General features: G+C 51.1%; 5 protein-coding genes across 5 annotated transcripts; 4 read left to right on the plus strand and 1 right to left on the minus strand.

The window, feature by feature from the left end:
• Positions 1-630: 630 nt before the first annotated feature.
• Positions 631-2476, plus strand: PtrM4_048940 (uncharacterized protein; the record flags this gene model as incomplete). Its single annotated transcript, XM_066104790.1, has 2 exons — positions 631-1470; positions 1595-2476. 2 exons carry the CDS (start codon positions 631-633, stop codon positions 2474-2476), a joined length of 1722 nt encoding a protein of 573 aa, XP_065959354.1.
• Positions 2477-3388: 912 nt separating this feature from the next.
• PtrM4_048950 (uncharacterized protein) lies at positions 3389-8416 on the plus strand (the record flags this gene model as incomplete). The annotated part of the gene is made up of 1 exon (XM_066104791.1): positions 3389-8416. The coding sequence occupies one exon, from the start codon at positions 3389-3391 to the stop codon at positions 8414-8416; it is 5028 nt and encodes a 1675-aa protein (XP_065959355.1).
• A 2922-nt stretch (positions 8417-11338) lies between these two features.
• Positions 11339-11785, plus strand: PtrM4_048960 (uncharacterized protein; the record flags this gene model as incomplete). The annotated part of the gene is made up of 2 exons (XM_001936716.2): positions 11339-11651; positions 11706-11785. The coding sequence occupies 2 exons, from the start codon at positions 11339-11341 to the stop codon at positions 11783-11785; spliced, it is 393 nt and encodes a 130-aa protein (XP_001936751.2).
• Positions 11786-12871: 1086 nt separating this feature from the next.
• PtrM4_048970 (40S ribosomal protein uS10) lies at positions 12872-13324 on the minus strand (the record flags this gene model as incomplete). The annotated part of the gene is made up of 3 exons (XM_001936717.2): positions 12872-12966; positions 13020-13238; positions 13288-13324. 3 exons carry the CDS (start codon positions 13322-13324, stop codon positions 12872-12874), a joined length of 351 nt encoding a protein of 116 aa, XP_001936752.1.
• Positions 13325-13696: 372 nt separating this feature from the next.
• PtrM4_048980 (CUE domain protein) lies at positions 13697-15705 on the plus strand (the record flags this gene model as incomplete). The annotated part of the gene is made up of 2 exons (XM_001936718.1): positions 13697-14835; positions 14883-15705. 2 exons carry the CDS (start codon positions 13697-13699, stop codon positions 15703-15705), a joined length of 1962 nt encoding a protein of 653 aa, XP_001936753.1.
• Between the last annotated feature and the right edge of the window lie 2990 nt (positions 15706-18695).

The raw sequence follows: 18695 nt of genomic DNA on the forward strand, positions 1-18695 counted from the left end.
CTAAACAAGACATGAACTGTTACAAAACAACAAGCTCTTCTAAAATCTATTTTGTTTATTCGTCTATTCGTCTATTCGTCCACTTCATCGCCATGGCTCGGCGTGGATGCACAAGGGCTTCCCCGCCCTGGCCTACACACCAACAGTCTCGGGCACTAGCGGTACGCCCCATCCTTCATCAAGACAAGCCTCCTGCACTACCTGCAGACCTCCTGGCGACCAGAAAAACCCCGTCCCCCCGTTTCTTGTGTCAGGTCCCAGGAGTGATCTGTGGCCGGTGACCTGATCAGTGATGACGAGCCAAAGGCGTCCCTGAACCTTGGGACCGTGTCCAATCTTTCTTCCGCCATCTCCCGCACACACTCAAGACCCCATCCCCTGCAGGCGTTAAACTTCTCCACACAATGCGGACCCCCAACGTGTTTCTCTAGACGGTCCGTCGACAACACAAGCGGGCCAAGCATCTCCAAACAAGTGTTTCGTGCTTATGTGCGTGTGCAGTCTGCAGCCTGGAACCTTGACCTGAGTGCCTGGGCTTGCATTGGCTTTGGTGCCACCCGACCCCGACTTGATTGTACCTTTTTCCGCCTTCGGGGCTTACAGACTGCCCTCCCCCGTCCATACATAGCCATGGTTCCCTTTCGACGCCTATCCCAGCGAAGCTGCCGTCGCAGCTCCGAAAATCGCGACTCTTACGAATGGCAAGACGAACGCGACAAACGCATCATGACAGCCACCTTCCCCATCCACCCCATTGCCGCCATGCAAGCCCCCTTCGAAGAGTCCATGCTGGATGCCACGGGCGAAACCGGCCATGTGCCTTTTGTAAATCCAAAAAAGGGCATCAAGACGCGCCAGCAGTTGTTATGTCGAGAAGAGGATGCCACAGAAGACTCGTGGAACTTTACCTACAACTGCCACTGGAGAAACAACCCAAAGGGCAACTTTCACCCCCTCAAAAAAACCGTTGCGCAAATCATCTTTGGCGTTCATTTGCTGCACCAGCATCTGGAGAAGTCGGTTGCCGATGTAGCAGACATTTTGCTCAAGCATGTCAACGAGCTTGATAGCTTCCTGCAGCGCGCCAACGAGGACTTGGAGAGCAGCATGAAGGACATGATGTTCCGACACAAATGCCTCAAGGTGCCCATGGAGCACGTAAACGAGTTTGATCGCCTTCTGGAAGACCGCTCATATCGCGCACAGCTGCTTGACGGCAATATTGTTATCGAACGCACAATCGGGCGCATGTCTGCATTGCTCAACGATTACCTTGTCGACATTAATGTATTTCGGGAAGCGAACCAGGACCTCGACATGTACCTGCTCGACGTAGGCGACGCGTGGACATATCGCAATGAGGATATTGGACGGATATACTCTGCCATGTGCGGCAATACTGGGGGCTGGTCGCAGTTTTTGCTAAGTTTGGTGGCCAAAGCAGAGAGATTGGGCGTTGTGCTTGTGCAAGTGAGCAGCTACTGCAATGAAATTGAGAAACGCTGTGGCGCTGCCAGCCGACGAAGTTTGGTAACACACCCTTTTTTTGGCGTCTCATGATCGCTTTCCATACTTAACCGGCTAACATGGCCAGATCGCAACGCGTACTTCGTCCCGTAATTCATCCAATTCGAGAGAAAGTCGACCTTTTCGTAATTTTGCAAATAACAAGCCTCTTCCTACACCTCCGCCAGAGCGTCCGCCGTTTATGAGCCCTTCATCGTCAGGCCGTGAGACGCCTGCGAGCTCCGGAACCCCCGGGCGACATTCCAGTACAACGCCTAAAATCCACCCGCAGCCAGCAATCGTCAATGCGTCCGATTCCACTACCGAGACGCCAAAACGAAGCGAAGATTCAGCTTCAATATCCGCTGGCTCGCAGACTGACGCAAATGTGCAACGTCAGACAAGCCAGCCCGAGTACTACCCTGATACCTGGCACAACGAGGAGCAACGTGGAAGAGCAACACCACAGGCAGAGGCTAGTCGTACAAGTCGGCTCTTCGGAAATCGGGGGCATGTGTCATTGTCATCTGATGCACCTGTAGAAGAGAAACCGCCGGCAACAAAACGCCAGTCTGCAGGACCAGACAATGGAGAATATAGTCCGCCATGGACAGGAAAAGACTCAGCCTACTCTTCTGTGTCCGGTGCATCGGCCATGTCCCCCGCTATGGCGTCGACACGCTCAGCATCTTCCATGTCGTCGCGGCAAACAGCGCAGTTTGGCCTGTTCCCTACTAGGAACCTGAGCACGCCGAAAGGCTCCATGTCCAGCCGTCTAGGCGCAGCATCACCTGCATTCGATCAGCCTGACCAATTCTTTAAACCAGATATACCAAGCCGACCAGCAACGTCCATGTCCAACTTCTCGGATTCCTCACCCAAGAGGCTCTCAAAACGAAGTAGCTTCTCGTCGCTCAAACGCCTGTTCAGCAAGAAGAGGACTGGTGATATAGATGCCATCGCCGAGTGACTTGTATCTCCATTTGATCTTCTTTTCTTGTGTAGTTCTTTGATCTCGCTGTTTGGCGCTGCAAAGCTATATACCCCTTTGACCGTGTACTTTTTGCGTATTTCAGGCGCCATAGCCTCTGCCGTGTTCGGGTGTTTAGCGGTTGGTGTTGCTTCTATATGTAAATATCCGCGTTTTTATAATATTGATGCCGTGACGAGCAACGTGTAATGGGTTTCGCTTCGTACGGGGAGGACGTTTTGAAGGACGGTGCCGTTGCGCACAAAGGGGGTAGCTGCGGGAGTCCGATGGGCTGGGAGAATGCTCGGAACAGAGTCCGGTGTTGTCGAGCTTCAGGAGGTTGTGAGTTTTTCTTGTGCTGTGTGCTGGAGGTAAGAGGAGGCCCGAGAGGCTGCTAGTTGTCGTTGTGGTGTCTTGATCAGTCCTTCCGCTGCAAGAGGCCTGGGAGGGCAGGACACACAGTAGAGGTAGGAGCCAAGCTCGATAGCACGTATGCTACTGGCTTTTTTTGCATTCTCTCTGCATCGTCTCTGCATCATTCTCGACTTTCGTGTCTATTCCTTCCTCTAGAGTGTCGGGGTTGGGGCAATCTCTGCCGTGCTGGACGTGGAGTAGGTGCCAGGCTCGCCGTCAAAACAACGCCTCCACCCAACTCCTCCGTCTCCTTAACCTCACCCACAACAGAGCACCAATATTCTCAACAGCACTCTACCCTTGGCAGAGATGCTATCGAGGACGGTGTAGAGGTCACTCGCTTTCGTCCCGCTCTTGGATAGCTGCCGCCTCGTGCAATATCCTCTTCCTGTCGGTCATACCATAAGCTTTACATCTTTCTACAACACTTCAGACAGTACAACCTCCATTGCATCAGCACCGCTCACAGCGTGTTGCTTTTGCTTGCTTCCTTTCAGCATGTCTCCTGTCGGTGGCAGCATGGCGCTTGCTGAGCAAGACCCCAACGGCGGCGGTCGCACGTCCAGAGCCTCCAATGCGTCAGCTCTAAGCCGTGCATCAGGAAAACCTCTAAATGGAGCATCTGGCTCTGACCATCCTGTCTTCCCTAACGGTATCTCGTCAATGCTCCGTACCACCATGGACATGGGCGACGTCGGTCTCTTGAACGATCCGCTCGGCATTGCCAACTCGAACCGCCACCTGCAAAGGCACCGTGCAGCCAGCAGGATGTCGGCAGCATCTTCCATGTCTGGTCACTCGAGTCGAGCCAGCAAGCAATACCGTGCACAACCGTCGTCCTCATCTGCACCGCGACACTCGGCAGGACTCAACACACCGCAATACGTCACCGACATGCTCTCGCCGATGGCCATGAGCATGGCAGGATCGTCGCCGTCGAATCGCACAGACAACCGCAACCAAGAATCGCATCGCTCGCGGTCCATGACAGATCAGGTACAGCCACCTTACAACCTCGCCAGCAACAGGTCTCTTGCGAGCCTACGCCCTCAAGCGCTACAACCCCCTAGTCCATACCACCCGAATCTTCATGGTGGTGTATTTAGATCGTATACTCCGAACTACAGGTCTGCTTCACCAGCATTGAGCGACAATGCCGGGCTACACCCACGAGACTTGTATTCCTACGATGACCAGAGGCCGCCGCATGGTGGCCGAGGACAAGCCACTCCTAGCTGGGCACCTCCATCTGCATACTACAGCAACGGACAACAGTATGGTATGCAGGCCCAGCAGTATCTTGGTCCCGGTGGTAACCCGCACAACGTGGGTCAGATGAGAATGAGGCTTTCATCTCACCCGTCTGCGTTGAGTCTCGAAGATCGGCGCGAGGAAGAGGATAGCATGCCTCCTTTCTCTGACCATCAGATGGGGAAGTTGCATAGTAGCATAAGCCTTCCTCCTCGGCAGACGCGTAGACAGCTTCAGTCGGATACCCCACCTCTACCAACGAACCACAGAAACCGCATCGCTGTCGAGAAGGCACGTCTCCAAACATCTGTGCAGGGCTCTGTATCAAGTGGCTCCACAATGATACGCACCGATTCAGAGGCTCCATCTTCCGACATGGCTCTACCCCCGACCCCTAGAGACGGCGCCTCTATGGAAGCGCTTCGCAACCCCAACGGCACACACCTGATCAGGCCGAGCGACTTGGGTCCGAACAGGTTTGCGAACACCACGGAGAGGACCCCTGTTCCATACTACGATGGAAGCGAGCAATTCCATACCAACGAAATGGCAGAGCCGGAATCCGACACTATACCCACAGGCTTTGCGGAGGCGGCATTGAATAGTGATCCTTTTTTAGGCCAACAGGCACGACCAATGCCAATGGTGGTCGTGTCTCCAAAGATGACAGACATCCCAACTGTACCGATTTCGACAGAGGAAATCAAGACGGCGAACCCCGAGAGCGTCGCAGACATCGTCCCCGAGATCGCGGAGCTCCCCGCATCACCCGTCGTGAGGCGTATTACGAGGAATTTGATCCTTCAAGGTCTAAAGGTTTCGTCGATGGAAGATATCCAGTCATCCACGACCAAATCTCTAAACACTTTGAGAACCAGTAAATCCGATGAGCTTCCTATCAAGATGCAATATGCAATCAGCGAGTGCGTCGGAACACCATCGCACCAAGATAAGGAGCAGAACTATCGTAACAGTATTCTCTCACAAACTGGATCGAGCATTCTAGACTCATCGACCATCAACTTCGCGGTCCGACATTCGATACCAGTTGCTACAGGCGGTGGATTTGCGAACGAGATAGCGCCTGGAACTGACAAGGAGCTGAGCATACCTGCTAGTCCTGGACACAGTACTGAGGATGGAATGTCGGATGTTCTGGCAGGGTATCAGAGACCTGATTCAAAGGCCGAGACTGAGGGTTTGCCACGAGATGAGACGACGAAGGAGAAAGCGAAACTTTTGACCGATAACATGGAAACTCCGACAGACGAGGATCTGAAGCCGTCGCCACTCGTTACAGGTTCTCGGAACAGCCAGACTCAGAGGTCGTCGGACGAGCAGTCGTTCAAGTCTTGCACAGATAAACCGGATGAGTCTTCAGTGCTAGTATCGCCCGAGACTGAACAAGACCCAGATGGAAAATCGTTCAGGTCAGCTACCGACGTCTTGCTCGACCGACAGCCGTCTCAGAAGGGATCAAATGTCCACCATCTCGCAGTGGGTAAGGTGGATGTCAGCTCCGAGAGCGCTGCTTCGATGCCGCCATCTCTGCTGTCATCATCCAACCTTGGGACCATGGTCATGAAGCAGAGTAGGCCCAAGTTCGAGATGTCTTTACCCAAACCGCCTGCTGCAATGCTTCGCAAACAACTTCCGGTGCCAAGTCGAGAATCAAGCTTCTCTATCGTGACAAGCAAGCTTCGCACGGCCTCAAAACCAAGTGTCAAGCAGGGCTCAGTATCAATGTCGGGCTCATCGTCTACCTTGGGACTTCCACAAGTTCCTCCGGTAGTTCCCCCGCGAGAATCTAGCACTTCCAAAGAAGCTCAACGCGTCCATGCCGCCGTCTCTTTCTTGATGCGTCCGCTACCATCTCGGTTTGCTATAGGTCGAAAGCGCCCAGATCAAGATGATATGCTGAAGTCAGGAGAGATGGATCAGCCTGCGTACGAGTCGGCTCAAGATACCGATGGCACTCCGGCCACCAATCGCATATTGCAGCCGTCGACCCCTGTAGAGGCGGTAAAGACTGCGCAGACGACACCGACCATGCCAACTGGTGTCCCTCCTGCAAAGATGCGAGCCATCACCTTCGATACCCCTGATGTTTGTAAATCATACAAAGCCCGAGGCAGTAGTCCGGCCCCTGTAATATATGAGAACTCGTGCAGCAACGCATCACCTGTGGTACCAGAGCCATCATCTGTGTATTCGATACAGGACCTCCCTTCTCGTTCGCAGGAAGGATCTTCCACAGATGATGGCCCAGCGACTTCAGAGACCAATCGACGCGACAGTCAGACAACGACACATCTCGAGTGGCATCGCTATGTACCCCCGCCGACAGGTGGCTGCTCCCAGCATATGCAGCTACGCCCACCAGGTGGCATTGGGAGTCATCTTAACTCGCTGGCCTTGTCTCCGTTAACGAATATACAAGAGGATACGACGACCGACCTTAGACTGTCCGGGTATAGGTATCCTGGTCCGTCGCGCTATCTGCCTGATCTGAAGGAGGAGTCACACGAGGACTCGAGCCTGAATACCAGTGCCAGCAACTTGAAGAGCTCCAGCTTCCGCTTTCCGTTCGGTAACCCCTCGGGTATTCGGGCTTCGGGAGAGGATCAAGCCAACTTCTCGAGGCGGTCATCGATGGCGTCACAGCGGCGTAGTGCGATGGGCAGCAATGTAGGTAGCGCCCTCGGGCAGGCACATGGCTTGCCTTCGATGCGCTTTAGCCGAATGAACCTGTTTGATGGGTTTACCGATGAGCTCGGCCTGCGCTACTCTCGGTCGATGGAAGAGGTGCCCAATGTGTCGCAGATGGTGCAGAGGCTGAGCAGGGGTAGTCCGACACGGCCTGCATCGGCCGGCGATGTGACAGGTATGCGCGTATCTCTTGCGGAGTTGGATGCTGCTGAGCGCTCGAGGTTGTCGATGCAGCCCACGACCATTATGAATTTGTTTGCGATGCACCGTGCGCATTCACCGGAGCTCATGGCGGAGATTGAGCGCTTGACTATACCTTCAGTGGGGGGTCTCACACAGCGCTTCTCCGAGTTTTTCCCTTCGTTGAAGGAGTACTACAAGTCGGGTGAGCCAGCCGAGTTTCCGGTTGAGGAAGAGATTGAGAAGCACGCGTTGGAGGAGATTCACGATATCCACCCGACGCAGAAGCGCTCATCTGCTCGTTTGCGTCCCATGCGAGGGAATTCTCACATGGTCATCATCGATGATGATCTCTATGAGGAGCTCACGAATAAGGAGAATGAGAAGGGAAAGGGCAAACAAGGCGGTCCCGGTGATGGTGTTGAGAATGGCGCTAGCGTAGCGGCCTCAAATATGGACAAGAGCGACGACTTGACCAACACAACAACAGCACGTCAGACGGTGCCGCTGACAGAGCTGCAAGCGCCGTCGCCAGCTGTTATACGTCCACGCTCTCATACAGTCGGCCCTGAAGAATTTCGTATCTCGGGTGAGTCTGCTCTTTCCTCGAGGAGGTCATTGCGGTCATTTGTCTCTACGCCCACAGCAACAGAGACCCGCCCGTGGAACATTGACAAGAACTACCCCTGGGCTACATCTACAAATCCTGCCATTGACATTTCTCTTCCACCTCCTACTGCCACGAGGCACTCATCTCGTCGCGGTCCTTCCCATTTACGCAACCGGCTCTCTGAGACGTTGACCGAGAGCTCCTTCTCAACTACACAAACAGCCACGGCATCACCGTTCGGCACACCAGCTGACAGCACCGCACATGCTCGCCAACACCGCTTCAGTACCTTTGGCCGTGGCAGTGACCAGCCGCACGCGGTAGGAGAGCGTTACCCTACATCTGCCCTGTCACCACCCACAGCCATCTTCAGAGACCACCTCTCCGCCTCTGACACGTCTGACGACGAGGAAAACTACGATACAACACGCAAAACACGTCTTTCGCTCCGCAAGCGCTTTTCATCTACCCGCAAAGCTACGCTTGAACAGCATTCAACGTCGCGAGCTACCGGCCGAAGCAAGACCAATCCATCAGACCTTGCATCACCAGAGTCCACGACATCAATTGTGCAAGATTCTGCCGGTGAAGCCCAAGCCTTTAGCTCAGCAACCGCCGCTACAAATCGACACACCTTCCACGAGGCCGAGGGCATGCGAGCCGTCGACTACCGCAAACAACGCATCATTGACCGCCTGAAGACGTGGTGGCACAAGGGCTCGCGCCTGCTCCGTCAATTCTCGTACCGCAAGAACACAACGCACACGTCGTTGTAAAAGCCCAACATGTCGCCCACCATCGAGGAGAGTGCCAAGGAGGCTAGTAAGGATATGAAGCCGACGCCTTGGGAGTACTATCTGCTGCGTCTGGATGAAGACGACAACGTGATCGCAATCTCTATTGGACCGGTGCCGCCTGCACCACCTAATACACCTGTTCCCACGCCTTCGCCGCCTACACCGCCGCCGTCGCCACCCATGACTAATGGCCATATTTAGGGGGGAGGCACTCGGGGTTCTCTTAATGGTCTGCATGTATATTAGTTCATAGGTTTGGGCGGATACATATGAGAGATAGTGAACAAATAGCTAGGTTCATAGCCGAATAAAAAGTCTTCAATGTCTATGTTTGTGTTTGTTGTGTGATATCGAGGGGTTTGTAGGCGCCTGGGTGGTGTTTTGATAAAGTGATGAGGAGGCGGGAGTGGTTTGAGGTGTGGCAAGCATAGGTAGGATACTAGGAGAGGGATAGGGTAGAGTAATGTGAAGTACATCGCGGTTGTTGTCAGTTTTTGGGCATTTGACAATGTGTAGGTGTCGTATATAAACAATGAAGTACTTCATGTTTATCGTCCATCTTCCAACACCTCAACCTTCCAACAAGGATATAGCTTTTTTTGACGACTACTGGGAGGAGAAAGGTAGGGATGTTTACTGGTTAGGTAGACGATGGAGGGTAGAAAGTAGGTGAAGGTTTTCAGTATATGAGATGATTGTGAAAGGATATCAATTTGGAATGAAATAGGGAAGTTTGCGATGCCTTCGGAACGTAGAAGGAAGAGATGTATTAGTGATGTGCCGGCGTTTTGAAAAAAGATGTGATTGTGTAGAGTGCAGACATCCGATGTCGATGCTCTTCATCGTTTTCGTCTGATTTCATTTCGAAACTTCACTTTCCTTACCTGTATCGGCTGATTGGACCGTGCATAGGAGATGTTGGGTGTTGTGGCATTCTTTTTCCGCGAGGTTTTGTAAGATTTGAGTACCGATTTACTCGGTCTGCGTGTATTCGTGATTTCCAATTCGTGGGCTCAAGTCTACGCGCTCTTCATGTGAGTAATCTGTGCACAGGTCAACCATCACTGTCGATTAGATGCGGCTGATGAGTCTTGTAGGTTTCAGTTTGGAGCACACGCTGTGTAACGGGCTGAGCCCTAGGCCACATGTAGACTCCGCAACAATCAATTCAATCCGGTCACTCTCCTAGACCCACTTACCTATCTAGGTAGGGCTTAAACTCCTATAGGTAACTACTAGGCTTAAAGCGGTAATCAATCAATCCAATCTGAACCTTCTAGGACCCACTTAATTGATTGTTGCGGACTGTGGCCACATGACTAGGCCGCTGGCCTAGTCGCTTCCTTCCTTCTATCACTCCTTCCCCCAGCAGCCCGTGCGCCGTGCGCCGTGCGCCAACCCAAACAAAGCGGGATGGCCGCCCACTTCATCTCCTTCTCTTCATCTCGACTGTAAATAGCATCTGGATTAGGTAGCTGGAATACAGTACCTACAGACCGTTCACACGCTGGACCTACCTCTGCACAGTCACTAAAGATTATGACACTTTTCATGCCATATTCTTACAAAGCCGTTGTTGGAATCAGACAAAGAGTATAAAGAGAGTGTTGGGATCTGTATGTGCACTGTATACTGCATTTCTATATCAAAGTTTAGCTTGCGAATACGATATTTAAATCAATTTGGAAAATGTCGGACCCCAACAACAGCCAAGCATGCTTGCAATTTATGGAAGAGTACTCGGAGAGGATTAATGAGTGGAGCAAGCACGTTCCAGAAACGCCACAACCCGTTCTTAAATACCATGATCATGATATAGCTCTCGTGGGTATCAATATATCTGCTGGAAACAACGGGGACTTGGTGAATGTGTTCAACGACTCTCTCTCCAGGCACCTATCAGAATTAGCAGAGAAAGACGGTACCAGGAAAGCAATCTAGTTTGAAAAGGCAGCTCTGTGGTTTGAAAAATGTAAGTTTATGGCTTAGTCTGGTACATATGACTACAATTAATCTAGTACTACACTGACTACTTCGTCTCTATTTTCAGTCCCCGAACTTGGTTACTCTTGGAACTTGTTTAAGACTACCACCGATAGAGGAAAGGTTGTTACCCACCCACGAGACACTGAAAAGTCTGTAAAGCTGCTCGATGATCTCTACGATAGAAAGTTCCCCAGAGGTCGTAGCATAGAGCAATGCAACAAGGAGGCCAACAAGAGGCCATCTATTATTCTCAAAAGAGAGGGGGGCACCAAAGGAGTCGATGTAGTCCTTATGGCGATTTATAAGTCCCCGTAGGGTTCGAATAAGACGCCCGCGATGATCGACATAGCTCATGTAAGCGTCAGGGAAATGATTTTCCAGCCAGCCAGGAACGGGGGACTTACGGGCTCGCTCGTAAAAGAGACTTAGAGGGTCATCTTCTGGTTCTCTACATGTAATTATTTTATCTATTGCGCATTTTCACATCGTACGTGCAGCTAACGTAACTATAGATCACGAAGATACTGAGAAGAACGGGTGGGAAGATGGGCCATTCGAAGCTGTGAATCATTTAAGTCGCGTCGACGCTGGTGAAATGAGGAAGCTATAGCGAATGATATGTCAGATCTGGTATGCTTATAGTTGGATAATGTGCGATACCGTGGGCCTATGTTTATAGATATGAAAGGTTGTATACACTCGCTTGATATCAACTGTGCAAGTCTAACACAATTTGCGCCATGAATAAATATCACTTGCTATACTTAAGTGAGTGGATTTTATATTTCTAGGCACCACCTCAATCCAAATTCCCATAGTCAAGCACTCATACCACAGTAATAACCTCCTATCAATGTCCATGTTCCCAGCCCTCACGGGCAAACACGACCTCCCTATCACATACTCCGAAGATGTATGGAATTCGTTGCTGATGAGAACTACTATGCTCGATATCCTGTTCCAAATCACACGACAGAGAGCCAGCTCGTGGCCATCCCCATCCAACCCCGCGTCCTCCTAAAGCTCCCCATCCCGCATTCCACGCATTTATACGTCTGTCTCGTGGGCATCTTCATGCCGCATCGCCAAGATAAGGAGATCAACCGCATGAATCTCAATATGAGCAAACGCGAGTTTGTTGAGAAGTTGCGGGATTTGACCAGGGAACGAGGTATTCTTGGGAACGTAGCGCATGGAGAGCTACCGGTTGCATTCTGGTTTTTCAAGGGTGAGTTTATTTGAATGGAGGTCCTGTGATTGCAAGCTAATGATTGGAGTGTAGTTGATGGAGAGGAAGATGATGTCACGAATGGGGATGAGTGCATTAATGTCGGGGCGAAGTGGAGGTTGGAGGATTGGTGAATTGGTGGGATATGATGTGTGCCATGAATAGGAAAGAATAGTGATATGGGTGAAGACTGGGCCGTTTACCACATAGCTAGGCTCAGAAAAGGTAGGCATAAAAGGGAAAAACTTCTAGTTCTTGCTAGTTTCTGTTAAGATATGGCCCTGTTTGATCGAATTGAGCATGCCTGGAAATTTAGTCGGGTTAAGTATAATTGTTCCTTCGCTTTTTGTGTCATTCCAGAGCGCAAGTGCTAGGAGTCTGCCTTTGCCTCTGACTTTGAAACTCACTTATCGCTCAGCTCTCGAATCCCACGATAAGAAACTGCGTGAGTGGCCCAATTGAACATCTTCCAATAATAAAATAACAGCATCAATAAGCTATAGTAACGCCCGGGCGTTCTCCGTGGTCATGATCCGCGATTCCGGCCTGGAAGATGGATATGGTCATAGATGATGATATAAAGAGCATGATTGTGATAACGTACCCTGCTTTTTGTTACACGGACAAGATTCTATAAAAAGCGAATAGACGTATCCTCACGACGACATTCCACACCGGCTTTTAAGCGCTGTTTACACAGCGACAGAGGATAGAACCGTAAATTTCATGCGCACCATATTACCCTTCTTTTCAGCAAAGCCGGCGTTCAAGTCGATCTCTTTGCCCAGGGGCCTCCAAGACAAGCCTTATATCGAAAGGAAGTGGGTGAGGAGCATGCGCCTTGAGAGAAAGCTGCTGAGAAGTTCATATATTGAGTACCGATATGAGAGTAACGCAATGCCGAAGAAAGAGGTCACAGGCTAAATTGATCAGTAGGAAAGCTATACAGGTCTTTGGAAAGAGCCGTTATCATAAAACTGTGAACTTCACAAACCGTACTTCGGCTACGGTCTTGAGTTTTCAGATACGAGCGTCCTAGAAAATGCATCCACAGGACAAAAATTAGCAAATCTGCATCATATGACACTCAATACACAAGCATTTCCATAGATCGAGAATTTCGTATTAATTCATCGTAGCGTATTGCCAACTACTAGAGATGCCCGGCCACATTTCTGTCAGCCCTTGACACTCTCCATTTCCTTGTCTAAGCCAAGCCCTTATGCGGCGATGGTAACCTCAACCTCGACACCGGCCTCGATGTTGATGATGATCTGCTTGACGACCTCAGTGGGAGCGTGGAGGTCGATGAGGCCTAATTTCAACGTTAGCCATTGTATTTCCAATTCCTCGTTTGAGAGCACCTACGCTTGTGGATGCGCATCTCGTATGTGTCCCAAGTCTTGGAACCCTCACCGCAAGGGGTCTTGCGGGTGGTGATCTTGAGGTGCTTGGTGGGCAGGCGGACGGGGCCCTTGACGCGGAGCTCCTTGGTCTTGGCACGATCGATGAGCTCCTGGCAGACCTTCTCGAGGGACTTGACGTTGCGCGAGGTGAGGGTGATGCGGATCTTGTGGATCTTGGGACCTGTAGTATCGTTAGTATATGCTTCACCACACTTTACGGGTGTCCTTACCCTCGCCAAAGTCCTTCTCGGGCTTGTTGTAAGACATGTTGTCGGGTTGGTGGAGTGTTGTGTTGTTGAAGGTGCTGCGTTAGATTCCAGTCACGACCTGGATCCTTGATCGCGGTAATGTGATGACTGGGTGGCTTGAATTTGCGACGGCGTTCGTAGTCGTTGAAGTTGTTCGCGCTATGTAATTTTCCATCTGTGGGCGATGAACGCCAAGATTGCGGGCGCTAGTGCCGGATTGAGTATCGCTCCCTCTGATCGCTCGGCAGGCAGGCCATGAGCCATCATGACTACATGACTAGAATCAGACCCCCGAAATTGACCGTTCTGGAACTTTTAGACCAAATCATTGCATTGCAGTTGTGCTTTTTCAACTTCCAACTCCCTCCATTTCCTTGCAGCGACCGAATCAATGTCGCCACCCCACTTCGCGCCATTTCCAGACGCAAAAGTCAGAAAGAGCATACTGCCTGACGAATGGCAGCTGTACCTGGATTCTTGGACATCACTTGCAGAACTTTATCTCCGACTTGAGAATGATCAGTTTGTTTCGGCGATACAAGAGAAGGATATGGTTACCCCATTTCTCATTCCATTCTTCCATGAGCTAGCCAGCGATGACAACCTAGCATCAAAAGTAGCATCTCTGCGAAAGAAGTGCTTTTTCCTGCTGCATAGGGTCTTTTCGAGAGGTAATATCTCGGATTCCATCCTGAGCTGGTCTGTTCTCTCAGACATATGTCACGTCTTTCCAAAGAGTGAACAGTTCCGTGCACTCTTGCAAGGGTTATGGAAGCAAAAGGGCGCAACCATTGAGAAGTCAATCCAAACGGCAAAGACGTCATTGATCAGGAACTTGGAGTCGAAGCGACCAGAAGAGGCTGAGAATACTCTCAACCGGGTAGCACCTCTTCTGAGAGCTTCGTCGGATGCAAGTATCTTTATGCTTACCGGGTCTGATTTCCTTGACTCGCTCTGTTCGGCCTATCCGCAGGTATCGCTGTCGATACAGAAGAAACTGGTTACAATAGCATATCTTGGACTCACAGCAGCCTTGGACGGACCGAAGCCAAACTATTCACTGCTTTCCGACCATCTGTACAGCTTAAAGTCTAGCGAAGAGCAAGAGCAGAAGAAGGAGCCAGGGAAGAAGACACTCGTTGCTGATCTTGTTACAAATACGCCGTTGTTAGAGAAGATCAGGGACAAGGCTACTGCTCCGGAGGCTACAAGGGTAAAGAACACTGCAGCATCGCTTAGTGCATTCCGCCAATCTGGGGTGGCTCGGCCCAAGAGGCTGATACGGCGAAAGGTAGACAAGGGTAAAGAGAAGGCAGAGGAAAGCTATGGACATGGCGCGTTCACCGGCGAGGTACATGTCCATCGTATGAGCATGATTAGCCAGATTCAAGATCTGTTCCCAGATCTTGGTGCAGGGTTCGTTGTAAAATGTTTGGATGAGTATCACGACGATATCGAGCAAGTTACTGCACATCTGCTGGAAGAATCACTACCGCCGTACCTCGCCGATGCTGACCGAAGTGAGAAGCTGTACGTGTTCATTCATCTAGGTACAAGCCCATACTTACATTTTCCAGGCCAACGCCCTCTACACCATCACAACCACTTGCACCACCGAGATCGAGTCAGCACTTTCCCGAGCGCCGCAATGTATTCGATGACGACGAGTTTGACAAGCTGGCGGTCGATACTTCCCGCCTGCATATCGGCCGTCGCGGTCAAGACCTGAACGCCGACAAGATCTTGTCCGACCGTAGCAAAGCGCCGGCGAAGTCGGCCATTATGGCAGCTCTCGCTGCATTCGACTCTGATGATGACGAGCGCGATGACACATATGATGCAGAAGACGTTGGCGCATCTGTCGACACCGCCGCGCCTGAGGATGCGGACCTGGGCGATAAGAATGAGGAAGCCTTGTTCCGCGCCTACACCATGACACCAGAGCTCCTCAGTCGCGAATCAGAGATAAGAAGAGGCAAGGCAAGGACGGCGCTGAAGAGCGAAACAGGCATGACGGATGAGGCGATTGAAGGCTGGGCGATTATGATGGGTCGTAATCCTAGACAACTACGGCGACTGGAGGCGAAGTTTTCAAACTTCCAGGGTCAGCAGAGGGAATTGCAATCGACAGCATGGCGGGATAGTCCTGCAGGTTCGGGCGACGAGGGTAGTGGAGATGGTGGGCGTGGCGGAAGGGGAGGCAGGGGACGAGGCAGGGGCCGTGGGCGCGGTGGTCCGGGCGGTGGTCGAGGCGGCGCAAGTGTCGCTGGTCCTGCAGACGACAAGGGCACGCAGATTTCGCGACAGAGGAAGGAGGCCAACAAGAGTTCGAGTGCGAATCACAACCGGAAGGCCCAACGAGGGAAGAAGATGGCCCGTGCGGGCTTCCCAGCTAGCTGAGGTAGGGTTTGTTGCGTGATGGCGAAACATGGTTATATGGCAAGGCGGTAATGATAGTATAGTTACTCCTGCATCTTACTGTCCGATATAGATTCATACTATCCTGTACTCATGTCTCTTTGCTCAGTTTATGTGACATTGTGTACAATATGATCCTGCCACTCATACCAGCGCTGCGGGATTGGCCTACCAAGAATTGACACATCTGCTGTCACTCCCCTTGGAAAAGCTTATATCGCGTAGATACATGTGGCGCCATGTGCATTCTTATAATAATGTGACCAGATCAAGAGATGCAAAGCAATACGCGGCCACTTGAAACATTGCTCGTGATGACTAGAGTAGAACTAACGTCAAATCAAGGATATAGAAATCGCAGCTTGGTGAACTGATAACACGATGAAACAATGGGCAGTGAAGCGACAAGGGGTTCATCGCTCGGTCATCGTCCAACGGCCCCCTCCAATACATGCTTTGGAGTAAATACATAGCAGAGAACGCAAGGACGAGCAATACCTTCTGGATATTGCCTGTAGCTATTAAGATTTTGGACATGCAAGTATTGGAGACTGAAAGTTTTGTGCCTTGTGACGGCCTGCCTTGTGTGAAAGGACGTTGACAGCGGAGAGGAGGCGGCAGAAAGAATTCGCATGTGATGTTGTTTAGTGGGATGATTGCCCCTCAATTGGTAACCCATCAACATCTGACCCCTCATATGCAAAAATGAAAAAGTCGCAAGAAGATAAAAAATATTGCGATGAAAAGAAGAGATCGCCCTCTGACAAACGTGACAAGGGAGAGCTGAAGATAACAGCCTACCCCGAATGCCGGTGGTGGTGCTGCCCCTCACTTCCTGCGGGGCCTCCACCACGGCCCGAAGTCGTGACAAAAATTAAATTATACCAACAACTCTGCAAAAAAAGTTGGAGCTCTCCGACGGGGAATCGAACCCCGGTCTCCCGCGTGGGTATCCAAAGACATGACAAGCTGGCTACCTGTTAGTAGGTGTGCAATGCAGATGTAGGCTGCAGCTGAACGAACCGGAAATCATGACCACTAGACCATCGAAGATTCGCTTAAGTAAGCGGATGGGAGGGCTTATTTGATGGAAGAAAAGATGTTTTTTTAGTATAAAATAGCAGATAATTTATTCACGGCAGCTTGGGTGGGGTCTGGGGATGGATGGTAGCAGAATCTTGGACTTGGAAGCGGGGTTGTAAGATCTGGCCGGAACTTGGTGGCTGGATCGGTGAGGGGCAGATTTGGACTGATGTAATCGTATCTCCACGCGCAGACAGTTTTCTTGTTGGCTCGCCATCCCTGCTGTCGCTGACGGTATTTTTGTGAGCGACAGGCACTTACATACACATGCAGACCACCAATACTACAGACCAGACTTGCTATCAGTCAGTCTTCGTTCCGTCCGGATATCAGTTCAGTCAGTCCGGAGGCCTCTAGATAACAGTTCAGTCAGTCCAGAGACCTCTAGATAACAGTTCAGTCAGTCCAGAGACCTCTGGACTGACTGAACTGACTGAATTGGACTGAATCTAGCTCTTTGAAGCCGTGTTTTGCAGTCACGATAGCAACTTCTAGTGTTGCTTAGAACACGACTTGTCGCTGCAACTAAGACAGACGCTAGTCTTGAATAGGAAAACGCTTGTCTCGTTTGGGTTAGAGATGATACCCGAGCCAATTAGACTCTGCTAATTACGCTAGGGCCACATAGCAGCCTTGACGCGTCGCGCCCACTCTAGCAAACTAATACTACAACACTCTAGCCACAAACAATTTAGTGTACTTTATGTCTACTCCTTCGAGCTCAAGCCTCCGCCGCCTTATCGAACGCGATAAGTGCAGTTCTCCTCTACCGTCGCTATCGAACGCGCCCACTGTTGGGGATACTGCGAGCGAGGCTTAGCCTAACAAGCCCGTGGCTATACATGCAGACTTACCTAACGACGATAACTATTACGTTGGGCTTGATTTTAAGCGCGTACCGTACCTCGAGCGACGCCAAGCAGAGCGTAGTCGCGGCGCAGTAAGGAGCTGGATCTACCGCCACGGCTGGGGCGTATAGCACCGCAAGCACAAGAAGAATTACTAGCTTTGCTAGATCTGCCACAAGCAACGGCGGCAACAGGAGGCCTACTACGAGGCTAATAGCACTACAAACGCCGGTCGACACCTCTCAAGCAACAGGCCTAGGCACTCACTTAGACCTAACGGACCTATACTAATTGCTAGCCAGGAGGGCAACATTATAGGCGCGCTCGCAAAATCACAAGTCTACATAATAACGTGCCCGTGCGCAGCGCGCACGGATTCGCAGCGCGCACGCCGAACACCAAAACACTGAAACACCTACAAACTTCAACGCGTCATAACTCAACCAGCATGGCAGCTATTGACAAAGCGTTAGCAGCAATCGAATCGCGAGAGCTTGGAGATAAAATTGTATACCAGCAATATGCTGATAAGTACAACGTATCAAGGAGTGCGTTGAGCCGAAGACACCGAGGCGTTTCACGCTCGAGAGCCGACTATACAGCCGACAAACAATCCCTCGCGCCACATTAAGAGCTAGAGCTTGTACGGTATATCACTAAGCTTACCAAGCAAGGCCTACCCCTACAAGGGAGATGATTAGGAATTTCTTATCAGAAGTAACCCATCAGCAGCTCAGCGAGAGCTGGGTTACTCGCTTCATCAACCGACACGAGATCCATCTTATCTCAAAGTGGACCAGCGCCATAGATCGTACGCGCCACCTGGCTAATTCTGAGTCAAAGTATAGACTCTACTTCGAGCTGCTGCATAGAAAGATCATCCAATACCACCTAGAGGCTCGAGATATATACAATATGGATGAGAAGGGCTTCTTGATTAGCTTAGTAGGCAGAAGCAAGAGGATATTCAGCAGGCGTCAGTGGGAGAAGAAGGAGGTTCGAGCATCTCTCCAGGATGGATCACGCGAGTTTCTGACAGTC

Source organism: Pyrenophora tritici-repentis, chromosome 10 (assembly GCF_003171515.1).
Source record: "Pyrenophora tritici-repentis strain M4 chromosome 10, whole genome shotgun sequence".
NCBI lineage: Eukaryota > Fungi > Ascomycota > Dothideomycetes > Pleosporales > Pleosporaceae > Pyrenophora > Pyrenophora tritici-repentis.